Below are 16231 nucleotides of genomic sequence, written 5' to 3' on the forward strand. Positions count from 1 at the left end.
TAACAAGGTTCTTTGCCCTCTGTTTATTTCCCAAGATTCTACATACAATACATGTGCATAACCCCAGCACCTCCCATCTCCATTCAATATTAAAATGAGGCTATTAGTCCTTCACTCATGCACAATTCTTCTCTTGAATTGGGTCAGTGGTCTCAAAGGATGAAGTCAGGAGAGTCTTCATCAGGTCTCTGTGATCCTCTGGCACAATCCAAGGCCCCCTGCTTTGTGATTAATTGATACACAGTCCGGGTACTGGCCATTGTTCCTACTGGTTTCAGTCTGTTCTTATTACAGTTCACTTACTCCACTTTTTTTCTATAAGCAAGCTCATAACAGCAAACAATATAACAATTATCTCCAGCTTAAGCATCTAATAATCATTAACCTACCATTTGCCTACCTAACTTACATCCTGATCAATATAAATTGCTTCTGGCCCTAAGCTAAAATATTAACTCTTTAAAATCATGATTCAGGAAGAACTCTATTATTCACTGACCAAGCCCTGAACAGGCTGCCTAGAGAGGGTGGTCACCCTCACTGGAGAGATTCCAGAACCACCTGGACACAGCCGTGTGCCTTGGGATAACCATGCTGGAACAGGGAGCAGCAGGTGAAACCCACTGAGGTCTCTTTGCCCTGACCCAGTCTGTGATTCTGTGATGCCACACAGAGGTGATGCCAAGATCCCTGCAGTGCCGGGGTCCAGCTCTGGGCACAGGACTTGCCTCAGGGTGGCATCCCCTTGCCCCCAGGGTCCTGCTGGAGCCAGATACATAAAATTACCTAAAATCTGCAAAAATTCCTAAAATCTGCAAACCCACAACCATTGCACGCTCTGCAGCATTGGCTGCACTGGCTCTTGCAGCAGTTACTGCCTTGGCTGCCAGTGCCCACCTGCTTTTTACCAGTTCACCCATTTCTCTCCTGTTCACTCAGTGCTGGCACCTCCTTTTCTGCAGTGACTGGTCAAGGACAGAATTATAAAATCCCAGCTCAATTTGGGTGGGAGGGGACCTTAAAGCTCATCCCATTCCACCCCTCTGGATGGGAAGGGACACCTTCCACTAGCCCAGGTTCTTCCAAGCCTGACCTGGATGACAAATCATGCTGAGAGTGAGGACAAATCCACACAGCCTGGTTCCCCACCTCCATCCTTGCATGGTAGGAATGAGAAACTGCCTGAAACAGGGCCTGTCGTGCCTGGCAAAGGGCAGGGGAGCTGGAGGAGAGCTGTGTTAGTCATGGCTGACTGGCTGCAGTGCATCTCCCCAGGCTGTAACATCATCAGGACAACTTTATCCTGTTACCTGCGCACCCCGGGCTGTGCACACTCCTCCAAGGCACAATGGCAGCATTGTGGGTGCTACTCAGGCACAGGACAACAGAAGGACTTCAGCCCCAGCCCAGGAGCTGGGTTAACTCCTGCTCTGCCAGGAATTCCCTGCCTCACTTCGGACAGACATCGTGGGTTTGCACCCACACAACTCAGGCTAGGCCAAGGAGGCAATCCTGGCATCCCCAGAGCTAGAACAGCGCCCTGAGATTTTCTCAGCAGAAAATCTCCCTCCCAAGAAGCAAATCGAGACCATTGCCAGAGCTGACGCCATCAGCACATCACATTAACCCCAGCTCCAATTTTAAAAGCTGTAATAGGCTTAGTCATAGAATCTAATGAGCTAATCAGAGGTGCCCAAACCTATTACCACAACTAAAACACAGCTGCACTGTCTGCCATTCCCTGCTTCTCCTCGGGCTGGGTTCACAGCAGCTTTTTAAACGAGGCACGGGGCCTTTCGTTCAAGACTGGAGAAAACCCTTCCTGATGCCAGGGTTATGACAGACTCACATCGCTGCTGCACATCCTGTGACAAATGTACCCGTGTGAAAGGGCTCAGGGCTTTCCAGGCACCGCAGCCCGCATCACATGGACCATCTCCATCACCACTTCTGCTCTGTGTCACCCTGCCAGCCCCACTCTCCTCCCAGCACAGCAGCAGCCCAAGCTGAAACACATTTCAAGGGCCTGTTTGCTCTCTCACGGAGAGAAAACCACTTGGGTGTTCTTCCTTTCTACCCTGTTGACACAACACTGGGTTTATTCCATTCCTGGGCAAGCCAGCACAGCCGAACATTTCCTTGCTAACACTCCCTAAAAAACCTTCTCTCCCCGTGCTCTGAACGCCTCATTTGGTCCTTTCAATACATTCCAGAGAGAGCTTTGTCTGCACTTGGTTTTCCTTCCCCCTCTGCTTCTCAGATCTGTTTCAGTGAGATAAAGAATTCCATTGCATTCAGAGGCCACACTCTTTCCCTAACAATCCTCGTGGTCTCTTTTTGCACAGCTCACCTGTGCTATTTAGTTGCTAGAAGGCAGACAGAGCATATTTTAGCTGGTAACTGGCACCACAGTTTGATTCGAAACACCTTTCAGGGGCTGCTTTCTATAATTACAGATGGACTGGATAGAGCAGATGTCTGTGTTAACCTCCACTGGGTCAGCGCTGCAAGTGTGAGAAAGTGGCCACTGTACCCCTGGCTGACTTTAGAGCCCATTTCCACGGAGCCTGGACAGGTCAGGGAATTGTTAACACAATATAATCTTCCCCCTTCGGGGACCAGTTTGAATTCAGCCCAAGCTAACCCAGACCCTGAGTGCTTATCACGTTGGCTGTCTCATTGTTCGAGTTTGATGGGTCTGCATCTCCTCCTCCCTGGCACACAAGTATCCTCTTGCCCAAGCTTTTACCAGCCCTGGCCCCTCCCTGGCAGGTTTCTCTCTTTCCCACAGCCGCTTGCCCAGGGTTAAACAGGCCATGGGAACTGGGAGAACTGGGATCAGCACATCCTCCCTCCTGCCTGGCTGTGCAGGGGATACCAACAGTGATACCTCACACCCACACTCACCCCACTGACATGTCCGTGTGAGGTGATAGAGCCACCAAATCCGAGTTATTTTCATATTTTTTGAGCTGGACATGATTAAACTCAGCAAGGAAAACATCCTCAATATCTGAAAATAATCCTGTCCTAAGCATTCCCTCGATACTCGTATTTCTAATGCACCACAAATTAATGTCACCCATGACTGTCACTGGGGACACTTACCAGTTGCACAAACCGAGGCTAGAAAGGAATCACATCCAGCATAAAAGCCACAAACTCCCCCAATTTCACTGTCATTTGGTCTGAAAGGCAAAAAAAATCACCAAAAAACAAACAAACCAAAAAAACTCTCCCATGTATTCCTGAAAAATTACCTGAGATGGAGAATCAATCCCAGTCTGTGAAAAATCAAACAGTTAATTACTCACTGTGCTAATGAAAAAAAAAACCAAAAGACACAAAAAAAAAAAAAAAAAAAAGAAAAAGAAAAACCAAACCAAAACTGGGCTTATTGCAGTCAGAGTGAGGCATCTAAATCCAATTAATTCCCAGCTCACACTAAAAATGTTCAAAAGGTCTCACTGCACAGAGATCAGGAGTGTCACTGTCACACCTGGGGACACCAAGGTCACCAAACTTCCCCAGGTCACACACAGAGATAATGGCAGCAGCAGAGGAAGGAGCATCTCTTAGGCTGTGCTGTTTATCAGAATCCTTCTCCCTATATTAAAAACAGCAGAGGTTTTAGGGGAGGGCGGGGGACAGGATTTAAACCATGCAATTTTCTATTTCTTTTCTGTAGCTTTTTGATCCTTTCACTTTTGGGTCTCTCAAATGCAACTTTCTTCATCCTTGGAGATTATTCTTCAATTCCTCAAAGAGGCTTCAATTTTCTCACAAATCTCTCCTCCTTTCACTTAATTTAAACATTTATGGCCAATTGCATGATTTAATAATGAGAAATAAAATTGGAGATTTACTAAGTGTGGATAGAAGACCTTTCATTCCATCTGGGGATTAAGAAGGGAGTTAAAGGTGTGAGCCCTGCTAGCCTGACCTGAGCTCCAGGAGAGCCCAATCCTGACAGAGGCTGAGCATTCCCTGCTCCCTCCCAAGCCAGGGAATGCTGAGCACACTGCAAATTCGGCCCCTAAAGATTCAAGCAAGCTCATAAATCCACAGCAGAGCTGTTTCATAGATATTTTGCTAATAACTTTAGAGCCTGACTTCATTTAGCACCAGTGCCAGCTGATCAAGTCCAAGCTGCTCCTTGCTACACCATTAATTTAAGGTAACTGTTCACTGGGATCTTTGGTTCCACATAAACGCTTCCCAAATCACTTCTTCAGTCTCTGTCAATTATCTGAGACTAATGCACCTTGAAGTTACCTTTTAGAGCAAACGTTTCTCCGTGGCCATAATTCTCAAATATTGTCAGTGGCCCAAAGATTGGGCCAATGCAGCTTTCAGCTTTGGAAATAGAGGCTGTGTGTTCAAATGGAGAAATTAGAAATAAATCAGCACCGGTGGAGTCTCAAGATCGATTGCCTTTTCATAATTTGGCAATTGCTAGGCATGCTCAGAGGACCAAATGGATCTTGAGCCTTTTATGCAGTTGATTACATTTTCTGGGTGGTTACTATTAGATAAAGGCAGCTTTCTCAGGTACTGCTGCAATGGCACTGCTGCAAATGAAGCCTGGCAAATCAAATCTCCCCCACTCGGGGCGACACTCACTCAGCTGGCTGCTGTCACCCTCTCCATCACTGTGGGGACCCTTCTGGGCACTCAGTGCAGGATGCAGCTGCCCTGCTGTGCTTGGGATACCCCCAAACTCACGTGTGAGCTGGTCTGCCAGCTCTGTCCTCTCCTGTGATCCCTCAGCGTGGCATCCTCACTTTTGGAAGTGGCACAGCACAGCCAGGCGCTCGCTGGCCCAGCCTGGGCACGGATCATGCTCAGAGCCCTTCTCCAGCCAGCTCTGGATGTGGCTCTGGCGTGGCACCCACCCGTTCCAGACACATCTCATCTCGGACCACAATTTCCATCCTGTTCACTCAGACAAACAGGGCACCAGCAGACACAAATGAGCCCAGACATGGAAATGGCTGATCCTCCATCTGCCAAATGTCCTGGATTTGTAGCTCTGATGACACAGAGAGGTGCCACTGCTGTCTGATTTTGGAATGGGGCTTTGGCTGGGAGAACAGGACAGAACAGAGCTAGAAGCTGTCTCTTCCCATCTTCTGTGTGCAACAACTCTGTTATAGGTCTGGATCCCACTTGGGGAATGATGCTGGCTGTGTCTGTGGGCTGCCAGAATTCATAATAATTAACCATAAATGTTGGCAAACACTTGGCAAATCTCCACCCGCTCTAAGAGGAACAGATTAAACCCTTCCAGTCCTACACATTAATCCAAAGATTTCCTTCCACTTCTATTTTCTGACAGGGTATTTAGCAAACAGGGTGAGACTGGGAAACACTCAGGTCACCCCCATTTTACAGAGTGGTGGCAAAAGTGACATTTCCAAAGCCCCAGAAAGCACTGCTGGTGCATCAAGAATGAATTTTTGTGATCTTCAGCCTTGCCCCATCCTCCCTCTGCCTGGCAAGGTTTCATCCTTATCTGTCTGGCAAGAAAAGTCCAAGGAGGAAATGGATGCAGACACAGCCCAGTCTGTCATGGATCAGCAAACTGGTGGAGAGATAGTTCTGCTTCTGTCCTTGCTGCCGGGACACAGCAGAAAACAGCCCAGAAATAGCCCTGAGCAAAGCACAGAGCACGGGGTGCTGTGACAGCAGCTTCTCCTGTCCCTGCTATGGCTCAGTGGCATTTTTGCCACCCAGTGTTGCCATCCTTGCTGCTGTTTTCTAACAACTCCTTGTGGATTTGTCCAAAATAAAACTAAAAGCAGTGGGTTTCCACTCCAGAATAGTGATGTACGCTTGAAATGCAGTGTCCACATGAAGGAATTAGAAAGAAACAGGTTGGTGAGAGTAAAAAATTACATCTTCTAAAATAGCAGACTTCCTCCTCAAAGACATTCCCTGACAAAACTCCAGTTTTCCACTCAAGGCCTGTCTCCAGACAGAAATATCATCCATTTGACCCGGCCATAGTGTGCCAGGGCCATTAGAAATGGCCAGCAGACAAACTTTCCTCACAGAGGAGAACAGTCTGGCTCCCAGGACTTCAGAGCATGGACATTTGGTGCTTTGTGCTCATGCCTGGCTCCCTACCACATCATGACCTTCATTGCAGCTGAGGGCTCAGGATGCTGTGGCTGAGCAGTGGCTCAACAAAACCAGGGGCTGTGTGTTCACCTCCTTGGTCCAGTTTAGCTCAGCCAGCAGCAATCAGAGCCTCCTCCCTGGCTGTGCTCAGGAACACTCAGGAGCATTTGCTGTAGACTCTGGAAGAACAATCAATTTGAGGCTTGCAGCACAGACACCTCAGTGCTTGTCTGGGAATAAAAAGGTCTTTCTTCTTTTCCTCCCCTGGTTCTTTCCCCTCATTTGTGTTCACTTCTGGCTTTGAAAGGAAATTGCTTTAAATCTCGGCTCAGCAAGAGCTGGAAAGGCAGAGGACTCCATTCAGGAACATTCCCTGGGAGTTCAGGCAAAAGCCAGGCTGAGACCTTTTTTTCTGGAACTGAGCAACATGAGGACAAGTATTTGGGGATGAACAGCAAAGGGACGGGTGCTTGGAAGGCAGAATGTCCCTGCCATGGAAAACGGATGGAACAAGGTCCTTTAAGGTCTCTTCCAACCAAAACCAACTGGGATTCGGTGATACAGGAAAAGATGGAACAGGTTTTTTTTTTAAAAAAATACGTATTTAAACTGCCTTTTCTTCACCAATGTCAGTGAAAATCCCACTTACCCAGTGAAGAACCTGCCAGGAATGTCCCTTCTCCCTGCCTCTACACCCCAATAGACATTTTCTGTCTCTAGTACCCTAAACTAAATACATCAAACACTGAAAACAACAGTGAGGATTCATCTCGACATATTGATCAAAGCCCAAAAAACATTACTCCAAACCAGCCTGAGTCAAGGCACAAGAAATGTTAGGCCTTTCCCCTGTAACAGAGCCTTATTTATCACGGTGGAAAGGGTACTTTGGAGAGGCAAATGGCCAACTAGTCCCTTTGATACATGGAGATGCTTCAAGATAGGTATGATATAGAAAACCTCGGCAGAGATATGTCCCAGCTAATCTGACAGTTTTCTCTTTTACAGCCAACTACTGTCATTTCAGTCTTTGAGCACTGCCAGCTATGCTGATAAGTGCAGACCCCAACACAGCAGACGAGAAAGCCTTTGTTAATTAAGCTCCCTTCATTTTCCTGCTGCTCTGGCCCCGGCAGGGCTCACAGGGAGCTGCTGCCCTTTGTGCTGGTGGTGCAGTGCCACACGTCCCCCCCCAGCCAGGGCAGCTGCAGATCCTCACCCTCCAGCTGGAATCCTCCCTGGTATGAAATGTTGCAGCCCTGCCACCAACCAGACTCGCAACTCACCTGGAACACAGCAGATTCCCCCCTTGGAGGGGGAAAAAAATCCCTCCCTGAAGGATACATAAACCTGCCCATTGTCCTGATACAGGGATGATTTTCCCAGCATGGTGTCGGGTTCCAGGGGAGCCTATTTATACTGAATTCATGAGAGCCACTTTGTGCCCAGAAGAGTTCAGCCCTGTCTTTTCAATCAGTTAGTGGCCATCAGACCCTAATGGGGTTTCTGGAACGGTGGGTGCTTTATGCTCTGTTCTGCAGGCATTTGGGCTCGCTGAGCTCTGCCCTGAGCTGTGTTCAGCCCCTCACTCCAGGCAAATGTGATGTTCCCTCACTCTTAGATCCTCAGCAGACTTGCAAGTGCCACACGGGAGCCCAGACTTTTTACCATTTCTGGTGGCAGTTTGCAGCTCTTTCTGCCTGATTCTGCCCACACTGGGGCTGTTTCCCTTGCCCTGAAGTGGAGCCTCACTCTCCTCCTGATGGCCACTGCTGCTTTCCCCCCTCTAGCCAAAGTCACTGCAAGAAATTCCCTCACCTTCACTGGATGAACAAGTGAAGCAGAAGAGGATCACCCATCCTGCAGGTAATGAACTGCAGAGCTAAATGAAACTAAAGTGCTGGAGGGGCTTTAATCACTCATGCCCAGCTTTTCACAGCCAAGTTGAGACAGCTTCACCCCAAACAAGTCCATCTTTGCTTATTTGCTCTTACAGAAACTTAGAAACCAGCTTAGAAGTCTCCTTAGGATCCAGCCAGCCTCCATTGAACAGTTCTCACCCACAGGCCTGTTCTTTTTTACTGTTCAGAGCCATCACCCAAGAACCATCCAAACCAGTTATCCACATTCCTGTGTCTATCCCAGTTTCCCTGTGCCCACAGCTGCAGTTCCCAGTTCCCTGCCAGTTCACAGGAATTCACACCCCTTCTATAACTCCAAATCTCTGGGGGGAAAAAAAAAAAATAAAAAAAGCTGTTCCCTGTGGGTCTTCCTCCACCTTTTGGGTTACTTACCTGGTGAGGCACTTGGGGTTCAAGAAGGGCAGAAGCAGGGAAGGTTTCTGTGGATGTGGAATGGTTAAAAAGATTCCTGTCTCAGGACCACCGAGGGCTTAGTGTCTGTTCTATAATTTATAGCTCAGCATGCCTCTTCCCAAGGTTTTGTGCTCACAGAACAACCCTATTTCATGTACACATCTCAGCTCAGGAAATGCCCTCAGGTTAGTCCAGGCCTTGTTAATACCTCCACCCATGCAACCTCTGGGGAGAAAACAGCTTTTTATCATTAGGTGAAAATGGAACTGCCTGGAAAAAACAACACAAGCACGGGTTTTAGCCCATGAGGGGACATTCCAGGCCTTTTAGTTAGGAAGCTGCCAGGCTGCTGTCGACTGAGCCAGGGCTGGAGAATTGGCTGTCAGGGCAGGGAGAGATGTGAGCCCAAAACAGAGGGCAGCAGGAGCCTCAAACACACTGGTTAGAGGGATAAAGCAAAGTATTACATTTTAATTGATCTAATCTTTGGCTCCCAGTGGAATTCACAGAGATATCTTACTAGAATTACCCGGGGTTTATCAGGAGACAGCAATACTGGGAAAGTGCCTTTTGCAAGGCAAACTACTCCAGATCTTGAACTGCATTAGCATTGGGGCTGGCTGAGCAAAAGAGCCCCCACAATGGTTTCAAAGATGAGAGAAAAGGAAGAAAAAAAAAACTGGGGAGAGAGGGAATATGTGAGATGTAAACCCATCTGGGCACGCAAATGTGTGTGAGCACAAACCCAGCACATGCATAATGCTGTCTGCTCCCTCCAGGGTGGGACCTGGAAGGATTTACCAGGGAGCAGAAAATACAGGACAGAGGGGCATTAGAAAAGTCATCTCAATGACAGCAGCTTTTATCTTCCTCATCTGAGGTCCGTTTCTGTTCTGAGTACAAAACCTCTGAATATTAAAAAAAAAAGAAAAAAAAAACAAGAGTAAGAAGAGAGGAGGGCAAGAGGGACATGAAACAAATCTCCTTAAAATACAGACCCAGATATAAAATACCATGTGGGTGGAGCAATCTAACAGGAGAGATAAAAAGCAAAGACACTCAGAAACCAGGTGGTTTCTCATCATTTTTTTCCTTGACATCCTCTGTCTGAGCAGATGACTGCAAGATCTTTGGAGATGCAGAATAATGTCTGGCTCTGTCAAGATTTCTCTTTATTCAATGCGGGGAAGCAGTGAAAAAAACATCAGGTCTGATAAATGATTCATGGAGCCTTTTCTTCTGCTAATCTGTAAATAAATTTTAAAAAGCAGCTTCCCTTTGATGAATATATTCTGCAGCTTGTAGAAACATGTTGGCCTTTAAGCACAACACAGGCACTCTCAGATGTCTCTAGTGCTGCTGTCAGGACTCTGAAAGCCCAGCCTGGCTCCTTGCAGAGCTTGTGGAGTTTTACTGACTTACCTCAGCTGAGGATCTGCCTCTCCAACCCCATGGCTTTGGGGGAGCCTTGCTTTAACTCACTGCTCAGGTTATGTCAGGGAGAGGGGAACATCCTGTGGATTTACAGATGTGAAGGCCAGGAAGGACCTCTGTGAATGTCTCATATGACATCCTAAAAAGTGAGCTCTAAATCCTCTCCTTGCTGCCTGTTTTACAGTCACTGGGAGGCAAAGCTTCCCTTCACACCCTGCTGGGGACAACTGAACAACCTTACTGTACCCATCACCACAGATCAAACCCCATTCCCTGCACATCCTCCTCAGAAACATCTGCTGGCCTCATCAGAACAACCCTACTGCACCCCTAACCCTGGATCAAACCCCATTCCCTGCACATCCTCCTCAGAAACATCTGCTGGCCTCATCAGAACAACCCTACTGCACCCCTAACCCTGGATCAAACCCCATTCCCTGCACATCCTCCTCAGAAACATCTGCTAGCATCATCCTGGATTCACCCCTGGGCAGCTGGGCTCCAACCACCAAGTATGGGTTAGATGAAGCTGCATCCCTGCTCACCCTGCTGTGAGTTCTGAGTTCTCTCCTCCCTCATCACCAGGTATTTTGGCTTCTTTTTAAAAATTGAAGTTTGCTTTTTAACTCCTGATTTCCATTCAGCTACAGGTAACAGCAACACAAGGGGTGTGGACACTGTCAGGCAGCAGAGACCTGCAACAACCAAAGCACCTCTTGCCTGTCAAGTTGCTGGGTTTCTCCTGAGCAGATGGGCCTCAAACTGTCTCACAACTTCCCTGACTCTGAACAGGGAAGGAAGGAGAGGGGAAAAAAAAAAGCATGATTATACAAGGACATCTTTTATTTCAGTACATTCAAGACAAAAAGAAAAGAAAACAATTCAAGAACAGGATGTACCTTCACTCAAGGCTTTATCTCCCCTGCCCCTCTCCATTGTCATCTCTTTCCTTTTATGACCAGAAATTGCATAGAATTTGTTTTTTCAATCAGAAAATTAAATTCGCCAGTGTAAACCCCACATCTGTACCAAGCAGAGGGTGAGCTGCTGCTGTTTCTAGGGAAGTTCACTCTTTTCCTTACATGAGATCCCAGGCTAATGATTTTCTCAAATGCTGTGTGGCTGGAATTCACCCTGGAAGAAGCTGAGGTTGCTCCTTGGGGGTCACAGATTTGGGGAGCTCATGAGCCTGAGGCAGAGCTCAGAGTCACTTCAGGGACGTGCAGAGCACAGCCAGGGACACTTTGTGGGTCTCAACACCTCCTCCCTCGACTGGTGGGGATGGGCAGCCTCCCCCAGTGCTCCCCACTCACCTCCCTCAAAAGGCTTCCCCCACCCCATCCCAAGAACAGAAAGGAAGAGGGGAAAAAAAAAAAGCAAAAGATAACCCCAGAATGAAAGAAAAGACACAGAACCCCTGAAATTCCAGGCATTTCAAGGCCTCTTTGAGTTCACTGTGTTCGTTGGCTGCTTTTTGGCATTTTAATATATATATATATATCTATGTATAGATATATTTCTCTAGATATGTAATTTTAACAACTCCTCAGATGGACTTCCAGCAAATGCTGCTTCTCTCAGGAAGCGTGTCCCATCCCATCCTCCCTCCCCTCTTCAACCCACCTGCCACTTTCTGAAAAGGAAGAAGAGTTCAGCACCTGGTGCCTTGGAGACTGGGTCCTGACATATCCAAATGAAACGAAAGAAACAAAACAAAACAAAACAAAACAAAACAAAACAAAACAAAACAAAACAAAACAAAACAAAACAAAACAATGACTCCTCCCTTCCCATAACCATGGCAAATAAAAACTCCCACCCTCTGCCCTTGGAGAATATCCCCCAGTAAGTGATGGAGAGGCAGCACCAGCATCCTTTCTCCTGACCTTGGAGAGGGGAGAAGTTCCAAGAACCCCTCCTGCCCCCAATATCCACCACACCAGCCACCCACCACATCCCTCCTTCCCAGAGGCAACCTCTGGACACCCACCCACCAGCCTGAGGACCTCCCTCGTGCCATGGCAGGCTGCAGTGGACACTGAACCCGCAGCCAGCCCTCCGGCCTTTTCATCCGCCCCAAGGTCCACCTTGCTCTGGAGAAGCCGGGTAACTGCTATTGATTTAAAAACGAGTTGACATTGTACAAGTCCGTGTTCTGTAAAATGGAACAGGACCCTCTCGTCCCTCCCCCGGGCCCGGCATTACTCGGGCCCGCTGCTGTTGGTGGCCTTGTCCCACTCCAGGCTCTCCTCGCTCCGCGCCGGTGACCCCACGGCCGGCCGCGCCCGGAGCCCCTGGAAGCGGCGGCACTCGGGGCACACGCGGATGTGGGTGCAGCCCCGGGCGACCAGGGCGGCCTCTTGGGCCAGTCTTTGTGCCAGGGGGTCTGGCTCTCCCCCGCTGCACAGCTTGCCGTTGCTGAGCGTGGTTGTGCTGCGGGCTCGGCGCTCCTCGGGCAGAGCGGGGCGAGTCCGTACCACCCCCCCTCGCCTCCGACGGGGGTGGAAACTGTCCTTGCACAGGATGATGTTGCGCAGCTCCGTCACCATCTCTTGGCACACCGACACCTGCGGAGGACAAGGGAGCTGTCCTGCTCACCTGAGCAAGCTCTGAGTCCCTCAGGGGAGTGACCCCTGGAGTGACCTGGGATGGTGGGAGGTGTCCCTGATCCTGGCAGGGGGTGAAACTGGATGAGTTTTAAGGTCCCTTCCAATCCAGGCCATTTTAAGATCCCATGATATGATTTTGACACCAGTTTTATGGACTCAGTGCTGCTGGTCTTCAACATCAATGCCCAGACATCTACACTTGATTGAACCCAACTCCAGCTCTCATCAGAGACCCCCCTGTGTTCTTCATCCCCAGATCAGTACAAGATCCAAACCTGCTGCAGGCAGAAATCCCATCTCCAGGAAAGGTACCTGGATGTTGAACACATCTTTGATCCCTTTGAAAGCTCTTGGAGCCTCACCGTGAGTAGTGCACAAGAAGCTTGTGAATTTTAGACCCTGCCAAAGGACCAAGCCTGTTCCTGTGTTTGAGGTGCCCTGGCTGGGACTGCTCCTCAACCTGGGTGCATGCCTTGTTCTAGGACACCCCACAGACAGCAATAAACACATCCTGTCCCCTCAGGACACTCCCAGGTCCTACCTCCGACTGTTCAGAGTGTCGAAGGCTCCACAAAAATTCCAGCATTGCCATAAAAATTGCTACAATTAATCCACAGATGAGCACCACGAAGATTCCACCAATGTTCTCCATTCCCAAGCCTAAAATAAAGCAGGAGAGACACTCTGGAGAGGCAGACACATCATAAATCTCAAGTATCACTGCATAGAACCCCCAGGTTTTGCTGTTTTGTTGGCATTGTAGATGCCCAGCCAGGGACCAAAACCACCGAGCCTGCAGTGTCCTATTAATAGCTCCCTGCATGACTCAGATGGCTCAAGTGAGTGACTTGCAATAACTGCAGGATCGAAGATGCCTTCTCAGAAATGATGATTTTGCAGATAAACAGCCAGAACGTTGGAGGGAAGCACAAAGCAATTTGTGGACAAACCAAAAAACAGGAGGGGAAAAACGCAGGATCAATGGGGCACATTAACCCCTGCAAATTGTTCACCAAGGCTTTGGACTTGAAAAGGAAGAGGAGCATGGTTGTTAAAGGAGAAGAGATAAAGGAGGCAGGGAAGGGCTTTAAAGGAAGCTGGCACCAGGAAAAGCTCCTTTGATTGCATCACAAAGTGCTGCAGGAAAATGATTCCGGCTGCTTGGACTGCAGTGGGAAAGGAGAGGGTCTGAACAAGAGCAGGATGCTGTGTCATACTGCAGGGTGACAAAATGGGGTCCCTGCCACGCAGGGGTACCTGGCTGTGGGTTGGGTGTCCCTGCCCCTGGCCCATGAGGAGGAAGCAGCCCCTTCCATGGACAACTCATCACACCTCCCTTGGACAACTCGCTTCCTGTGGGATGACCACCACGCCTACCCAGCCTGCATTCCAGAAAGTTCACCAGCTGAAGGAAAATCCAACCCCTAAAAACCGGAGCTTTCCATGTGCTGAGGCCATCACTTCACTTGCCACCTCAGCCCTGGTACCTAAAACTGTGCCTCCATCTTCCTGTGAGATGAGTCAACCTCAACATTTCCTCTCCTGTGTTTGGTTTAGGTTCCTGATTGGATTGATTACTAAAAAACACATGTTCTGCCCTGGGTTGGCTGTGTGAGGCCATTACTCAACAAGAACATCTATAAAAATCTTCCTCTCCCTCCTGCAGCATTAAATCAAAGTGTAAGAATCGATGATTTATTGACTTGATCTTGGCGTGGCTTTTAGACATAAAATCTCACCAAAATCCTTGTAAATCGCTGACCTGTTTTGTTCTAAAACTTAGCAGGTCACATTTCTGCCTCCTCCTCCGTCATTCTTTTGGCATTACCCCCAGAGCAAAGCAGGGAGTCTGTAAATCAGGGACTTTTCCGGAGGTGCTTCCACGCCAATGGCAAGGCAGAAAAACCAGCCCAGAATCACAATTCAGACCCAAAGGTAAAGGCTATCCCCTCTCCCCAGCAGCTCACAAGTGTGAATTTAGGGTTTGTCCCTCTCTCTACATCCTCCTATCATTCTGCTGGGTGCCACCTCAGACAGCCAAGCTCACTGAGAGATATTTCCTTTCTCCACACAGCTACAGCCTTCCTCATCTCCCAAACTGAGGAAGTGAGCCATGGCGTAGGGAACAAACCAGCAGGAAAAACTTGCCCAGGGTCAGAGCTTGTGCTGGGTAGTGCCAGAGACAGCTCAGATTCCCCCTTCCAAAGCCATCTCAAAACAGCCCCCAGCCTAGATTCCACCTTACAGTTGCTTTTGGCACAATCCACGGAGGAAAAAAAACCAAAAACCTTCTACCTTCAAAAGTAACTCCTTTAATAGCAATAACCTGATGTCTTACACCTTCAGCCTGGAGATAAATAACTGGGGTTGTCTTTAGAGCAGCACTGCCCAGAAGTGAGCATCACCTCCCAGCCCCGTGGGGTCTCAGCAGGAACTGCACAGACACACACACACCTACACCTGCTGCAAGGTCAAAACTCCAAAAGAGCTTCCCCAGACCTGGCTTGGCTCTCTTCTCTGCTCTCACAAAGGTCACAAGGCTGTGCTTTTAACTGGGGGGGCCTGCTGGCCTCGCAGAAAACACTTGCTGAGGAAAGGGTGGCTGCCAAAACTAAAAAATGCAGCAACTGTGTTAAGCTGGCAACTGCTCTCATGCTGGGACATCAGCCTAATGTGGTGGCTTTTATGGCAATTTGCATAGCATTACCCAAAAGAATTTGCTCCTCAGTTTACAAATGTACTAATAAAGTCCTTGTGTCCCTTCCCCTGGCTGTTTAAAAGACGCTTTCACTTGGAGCCATTAACCAGCGGGCCTGTGGTGGAGATCCATCTCTCTTCAAGGAACCCAGGATTTTGGTCTGATCCCTTCAGCCATCCATTTTCCCAGACATTCATTAGAAGCTAATTTACCCTCCATATGCCTCCAATATTTGTCATTTGGTTGTTCCCGCTATCTCTGCCCCAGGCAAAAACACACAGCGTGAGGCACAGCAGAGCTGTTTGGCTTTCTCCTTGAATTGCCAAGGAAAGAATCTCAGGTCAGGAGAAGGGGAAACAGTGATTCCCAGGCAGAAAACCTGGCAGACATGCAGCTGGGTGTTCATCCTTGCACCTCTGGCCAGGATTTCTGTGCCTGGCCCCTTGGGAGTGCAGGGCTTACCTTTGGCTCTGTGGTCCTCCTCTTTGGGGCACTTCCCTCCTTCCCACCACTTGCGCTTCAGGATTTCCAGGCGGTTGTTCTCCTGCAGCTGGAGGATGGCCAGGTCGAACTCGTCCCGGAAAACGGAGCCTGCAACACCGAGAGGGACGTGGTAGGGCCCCGCCTTCCTCCCCATCATCATCCTCGCCTCTCTCCCCACCCCAGCGTGCCCAGCTACCACAGCTCCTCTCTGGGTGGCTTGGAGGGGCTGTCAGCCCGTGCAAACCACGGAAAGCTGCAGCCACCCCGCTGGGAATGTCACCTGGTTAATGTCACTTGTGGAAGGTGACTTTACCTGGCCACCAGGAGCCGCACAGGCCACTGGAGCAGGTCCATGACAAGGGAATGAGCAGTTCAGCATCCTGCTCCTGCAGACCATGGAGGTCCCTCTCTTGTCATTCTGCCTCTAATTCAACCTTGTTCTAACGCTCCTTCCCTCAAACTGGTCACAGAATAGAAATCCCGAGTTGGAAGGAGCCCAAGGATCATGGAAGCCAAAATGTCCATGTTGGAGGAACTCAGTCCTGTGCTGGGCATGGAGCTCTGCTGCA

General features: G+C 49.0%; 1 protein-coding gene across 2 annotated transcripts in view; it reads right to left on the reverse strand.

The window, feature by feature from the left end:
• Nucleotides 1–11956: 11956 nt before the first annotated feature.
• GRIK4 (glutamate ionotropic receptor kainate type subunit 4) overlaps nucleotides 11957–16231 on the reverse strand; it is a 114190-nt gene continuing 109915 nt past the window's right edge. For both annotated transcript variants that reach the window (XM_062508816.1, XM_062508817.1), the window contains exons 17-19: nucleotides 15642–15770; nucleotides 13023–13141; nucleotides 11957–12439 (exon numbers count right to left, since the gene is read on the reverse strand). In XM_062508816.1, coding sequence (XP_062364800.1) covers nucleotides 12074–12439; nucleotides 13023–13141; nucleotides 15642–15770 — 614 coding nt within the window. In that variant the 3' untranslated portion in view covers nucleotides 11957–12073. The remainder of the gene's footprint in view (nucleotides 12440–13022; nucleotides 13142–15641; nucleotides 15771–16231) is intronic.

The sequence above is a fragment of the Cinclus cinclus genome, chromosome 25 (assembly GCF_963662255.1).
Source record: "Cinclus cinclus chromosome 25, bCinCin1.1, whole genome shotgun sequence".
Taxonomy (NCBI): Eukaryota; Metazoa; Chordata; class Aves; order Passeriformes; family Cinclidae; genus Cinclus; species Cinclus cinclus.